This window comes from Penaeus vannamei, chromosome 37, assembly GCF_042767895.1.
Source record: "Penaeus vannamei isolate JL-2024 chromosome 37, ASM4276789v1, whole genome shotgun sequence".
Taxonomy (NCBI): Eukaryota; Metazoa; Arthropoda; class Malacostraca; order Decapoda; family Penaeidae; genus Penaeus; species Penaeus vannamei.
Window position 1 is genome coordinate 18,574,477 of NC_091585.1, and position 6,672 is coordinate 18,581,148.

At 32.7% G+C, this 6,672-nt stretch overlaps 1 protein-coding gene across 1 annotated transcript in view; it reads right to left on the minus strand.

Moving 5' to 3' along the window:
* The window catches only part of LOC113814909 (protein Skeletor, isoforms B/C), a 33,200-nt gene extending 26,872 nt beyond the window's left edge, over window positions 1–6,328 (minus strand). Inside the window, exon 1 of the mRNA XM_027366975.2 lies at window positions 6,221–6,328. Coding sequence (XP_027222776.1) covers window positions 6,221–6,251 — 31 coding nt within the window. The 5' untranslated portion in view covers window positions 6,252–6,328. The remainder of the gene's footprint in view (window positions 1–6,220) is intronic.
* Window positions 6,329–6,672: the final 344 nt, after the last annotated feature.

Sequence of the window (6,672 nt, forward strand, 5' to 3'; positions counted from 1 at the left end):
CCATCCCCCAAATTCATCCACCTCATCCTCCTTTTACCCCATCCCTTCTTCCCTCGTCTCTCTGCCCCTCGCCCCTTCCCCCTCCCCCAACCCCTCCCCCTCCCCCCCCCTCCCGCGCCCAGCAGACGGCGCTGCAGTCGCCCCCAGACCGGACACGCAGCAGGCGGACGCGGGCGGTGAAAGGCGGCCGTCGGCGGGGCCTTCTCGGAAATATTTACGCTTGGATTTTTTTTTCTTTTTTTTACTTTTTTTTTTTTTTTACTTTTTTTTGGGGGGGTCGTCTCGGAAATATTTACGCTTGATTTTTTTTTATTATCTTTTTTTTTTTTACTTTTTTTTTGGGGGGGGCGGGTCGTCTCGGAAATATTTACGCTTGAATTATTATTTTTTTTTTATGTTTTATCTTTTACTTGTTTTTTGTTTTTTCACTTATTTATTTATTATTTTTTAGGGAGGCGACGCGTCGTCTCGGAGATATTTACGCTTGGACTATTTTATTCTATTTTATTTTTTATTTTACTTTATTTCTCTTTTTTAGGGGGGGGGGTCTTCTCTGAAATATCTACGCTTGGATTTTTTTATCTATTTATTTTTTTTGGGGGGAGGCGGCGTTTTGATTGTAGTTGCTTTTTTGTATTTGTTGTTGGTATGGTTATTTCTTAATAGAATTCTCATCATTGTTTTTATCTCTATTATTGCCATCGTTATAACTATGTTGTGATGTTTTTTATTACTGTTGTTATTATCTTTTTCATTATAATCTTCCGAATCATCTTTATCATTGTAATCTTAATCATCTTTATCAATATGATTTTCTTAATCATCTTTATCATTATAATAATCATTTCTATCATTATAATTTTCTTAATCATTATGATCTTCATCATCTTTATCATTATGATCTTAATCATATCTATCATTACAATCTTAATCCTTTCTATCATTAAAATCTTCTTAATCATTTCTATTATTATAATCTTCTTAATCATTATCATCAATCTTCCAAATCATTATCATCACTATCAATATTATTATTATCACTACCATCCCTTGCCACCATGATCATCATAATGATTCGAGTAAACATTTCCTCTGTTTATCTTTCTCTCGCACAAAGGTGATGATATTCACACGGAAACGACAGGCACTCTGCAATTTGCAATCCCTTCCTTTCTCTTTCTCTCTATAATTTCCTTTATTTGTTGCTTCTCTCAGTCTATCTTTCTCTATCTTTCCTTTTCTGTGTCTCTTTTTCTTTCCCTCTTATCTTGTTTCATTCTCTTTATATGTCTCTGTGTCTGCCTGTCTCTATGTCTGTTTGTCTGTCTCTCTCTTTGCCTATCTGTTGTCTCTGTCTCTCTCTGTCGTTTCTCTCTTTCTATCTCTATCTCTATCTCTCTTTTTTTCTCTCACTCTCACTTTCTCTCTCTCTCTCTCTCTCTCTCTCTCTCTCTCTCTATCTATCTATCTATCTATCTATCTATCTATCTATATATATATATATATATATATATATATATAAATCTCAATCTCAATCTCTCTCTCTCTCTCTCTCTCATTTACTTGAATGTTGCTGTAATTTATGCAACAGCAACACATGAAGTTGATTTATGGCTTCACTTTCTACTTCATTCTATATTTAAAATTTACTCTTTATTTTCCCACTTTGATACAAACGCAGGCAAGAACATTAAAAATGAGAAAGGTGATATATATATATATATATATATATATATATATATATATATATATATATATATATATATATATATATATATATACATATATATATATAAATAAATAAATAAATAAATATATATATATATATATATATATATATATATATATATATATATATATATATGTAATACGAAACAAAACAAAATGCTTCGACCAAGTTTCACCAATTAGATATATATTTTTTTTCGGAATTACAAAAGCTCTTAAAAAAGAAATAACTGGAATGAAAAAAAATCCAATTTCAAAACAATAATAAAAAAAAAATCCCTAGTCATGCGTTTGGAAATTTCAACGCAGCCCAAAATAGCGATCCAAATTCGTCACAGAATCGAAAAATAACTAAAATGTCTTTATTCCCTCAATTTCCCGGCCTTTATGACTGCCTTTATTACACGGACGAATATTCCTAGATATTTCTAATAAATTTACGAAGAAAAAGAGAAAAAAAAAAAACAATATAGAGGCTTGTATCAATATCTAAGAGTTAGCTAACGGAAAGACAAAAAAAAATCAGAAGTAAAAAGGTTGACTTGGAGTGCCAATTGGAAGTGTTAATTCAACGTGCCAGACGCGTGCCAAATAAGAGTGCCACTTGCATAAACATAAGTATGTACGGATATTTTTATAAGTATGCAAAGTCACCCCAAAAGACAGATAGATAAAATAGATAATCTCGGCACTCAAACAACAAATGACAAGATATGAAAAAGTACTAGATGCTTCATTATTATCCAAATTACAAATAAAAGAAAAAAAACGCAAACATACGAATCACACGCCATAGCCTTACATAAATAGCTTCTAAACAAAAACAACAAAATATACAAATATCAGCATAACCAACAAAAACATGTTAAAATCAGCATAACCAACAACAAAAAATGCTAATATCAGCATAACCAACAAAAAACTTGCAAATATCAGCATAACCAACAAAAACATACAAATATCAGCATAACCAACAAAAGACTTGTAAATACCAGCATAACCAACAAAAACATACAAATATCAGCATAACCAACAAAAGACTTGTAAATACCAGCATAACCAACAAAAAACTTGCAAATATCAGCATAACCAACAAAAGACTTGTAAATACCAGCATAACCAACAAAAACATACAAATATCAGCATAACCAACAAAAGACTTGTAAATACCAGCATAACCAACAAAAACATACAAATATCAGCATAACCAACAAAAGACTTGTAAATACCAGCATAACCAACAAAAACATACAAATATCAGCATAACCAACAAAAGACTTGTAAATACCAGCATAACCAACAAAAACATACAAATATCAGCATAACCAACAGCAAAATAATGCAAATATCAGCATAACCAACAAAAAAAACTTGCAAATATCAGCATAACCAACAAAAAAAACTTGCAAATATCAGCATAACCAACTACAATAACATGCAAATATCAGCATAACCAACAAAAAAAACTTGCAAATATCAGCATAACCAACAAAAACATGCAAATATCAGCATAACCAACAAAAAAATGCTAATATCAGCATAACCAACAAAAACATGCTAATATCAGCATAACCAACAGCATATACATGCAAATATCAGCATAACCAAAAACAACAACAAAAAAACTTGCAAAAATCAGCATAACAAAAAACAACAACAAAAAATACTTGCAAAACTCAGCATAACCAAAAACAACAACTAAAAAAAAATTTGCAGAAATCAGCATAAATAAAAACAACAACAAAAAATACTTGCAAAAATCAGCATAACAAAAAACAACAACAACCAAAACTTGCAAAACTCAGCATAACCAACAACAACAACAAAAAATACTTGCAAAAATCAGCATAACCAACAACAACAACAAAAAATACTTGCAAAACTCAGCATGACCAAATAACAAGCACGTCGAATCCACGTACTAAATACATATGGGTCGCTCAGTGTATAAGGTCGCAAGTAAATGTATAAACCTTGATTACGTTTGGTCAGGTACTCTTATGCAATATTCAGCGCTGAGATTTAGGTCGCTGACCTTTCCTCTCTCTCTCTCTTTCTTGCTCTCTGGTTCTCTGGGTCTTTGTCTCTCTGTGTGTCTGTCTGTTTACTTGTATATCTGCTGTTACCTCTGTCTGTCTGTTTACTTATATATCTACTGTTACATCTGTCTTTTTACTTATATATCTGCTGTTGCCTCTGTCTGTCTGTTTACTTATATATCTACTGTTACATCTGTCTATTTACTTATATATCTACTGTTACATCTGTCTGTTTACTTATATATCTGCTGTTACCTCTGTCTGTCTGTTTACTTATATATCTGCTGTTACATCTGTCTGTTTACTTATATATCTACTGTTACATCTGTCTGTTTACTTATATATCTGCTGTTACCTCTGTCTGTCTGTCTGTTTATTTATAGGTCTGCTGTTATCTTTGTCTGTTTGTGTCTGTCTGACTGTCCGGCTGTCTGTCGGTCTGACTGTCGGTCTGTCTGTCTATCTATTGATATATCGATCGAGCTATGAATCTATCTATCCCTAGGGTTTGTAAAAAGATTTATCTAATTTTTTTTCTCTCTCACTCTTCCTCTCCCTCTCTCCTCTCTTTTTCTACCTCCTCTCTGTCTCCCACTCCCTCTCTGTTCTTATTTTTTATTACATTTCTGACTCCCCCCACATTCAATGATTTATTCAAAATTATGTCTTCCTCACCCATTCGTTTTTTCCCCTTTTCTCATATTCTCTCTTCCCCCTCATTCTCTCTCTGCCTTCTCACCTAATCACAATTCTATCTGATCGAATCTCATCATTTTCCGAGATAGTGTGACACATATAAGCGAATGTAAATAATATAAAGAAGAAAAAAAAACATTAAACCGATAAACACAGGAACAAAGACAGAAAGAGGAACGGACGAAGAACCGATAAATACAGGAATAAAGATAGAGAGAGGAACAGACGAAAAACTGACAAAGACAGAGAGAGGAACAGACGAAAAACCGACAAACACAGGAATAAAGATAAGAGAGAGAAACAGACGGTGTCGACAAACACAGAAACAAAGACAGAGAGAGGAACAGACGAAAAACCGACAAACACGTAAATAAGAAGGAGAGATAATAATTCACAGACGCAAAAAACGAATAAACAAGAATAACGAGACAACGAGGAGCATTAACCATATGACGAGGTCGTTTATGCGTAGTAATGATGGCAGAATTACAGTTATGACGGCTGACGTTGCCATTTCTGCAATTCACTCGAAACCGTATATGTCCATTTTCATGTGGATGATAATAAGGATAGAGAAAAAAATAAATGGTAATAAATGAATGAATAAATAAACGAAAAGATAATTTTTATGTCTTCATCTATCAATATGTGAGAGATAGATTGATGGATATAGATGGACAGATAGGTAGATAGATAGAGATAGACATGTAAATACTACATATTTATACCCATGATTAGAGAGAGTAATGAGAATAGATAGAATAGAGTGAAAATTAAATAAAGTGAAAGTACTGAAGCTCATCTCTTGATCGAAGAAAGCAGATAATTGCAACGAATGGTTGTATTGCTTGGGAGAAAATCGCGGATGCTTTTTTTTTCTTCTTTTTTCTTTTTTCTCTCTCTCTCTTTTTTTTTTTTTTTTTTTTTTCTTTTTGCTATCGATGTTACGCAAATACAACGAAACAGAATAGATGTATGATATTAAGTGATAAAAGGATGCTCTTACACGACAAAGGAGTAAAAGAAAATGAACTAATAGCAATAGTAAAACAGAGAAAATGCATAAAAATGTGTAAACACTCATATATAGAGATATATTCGTATATAAGCATATACCCATATATATATATATATATGCATAAAAATATATATATATATATATATAGAGATATATTCGTATATAAGCATATACCCATATATATATATATATATATATATATATATATATATATATATATATATATATATATATATATATATATATAATATATATATACGTATATATACATATGCGTGTGTGTGTATACACATATACGTATACATATACATATACATATACATACATATATATATATATATATATATATATATATATATATATATATATATATATATATATATATATATATATATACGTGTGTATATACGTATGTATATACGTGTATATATACATATATATATATATATATATATATATATATATATATATATATATGTGTGTGTGTGTGTGTGTGTGTGTGTGTGTATATATATATACATATACATATATATATATATATATATATATATATATATATATATATATATATATATATATATATATGCAGTCGCGGCACAAAAAAAATAGAAAACATGACAAAAGAAAAACAATACTTGAAAATGACTGATAACAAACTCGAAGTCCAGCCAAGAAGAACCGAAAGGAAACACAAAAGACGCAAAGACGAGCGCCAGCAAGTGAAAGTGTCCAGACTCACCCAGCACACAGAGGAGGGTCCAGCGCAACATAGCTCCCTTCACTAGAATCTCCAACGTCACACTGACTGCCCGACGCTCGCCGCGCTCCCTTTATATACTCTCGCGGCCGCTGGGGGAGCAGGGGGGAGGGGGATGGGAAGGGGGGTGATAAAAGGTTTGGGGGGGGGTGGGGGGCTGCGGGGGGAGTAGGGGAAGGGGGTGGGGAGTTGGGGTTGAGGTGGGCGGGGTGGGCGGGTCGGTAGGTGAGTTAGGGTGAGGGTGGGGGTTAATGGGTTAGGGGGCGGGGGTGGGGGTGTGGGGGAGGGGCGAGAGTAAATATTGCTTTAGGATGTTGCAATTACGTATTTCACGAGGGATATTTCTTTCTTTTTTTCAGTTTAATTTATTTCTTTTTTTTTTTTCCTTTTTCTTTATTGCATTTTTTGGCTTTTTCTTTGTTTATATGTATCTA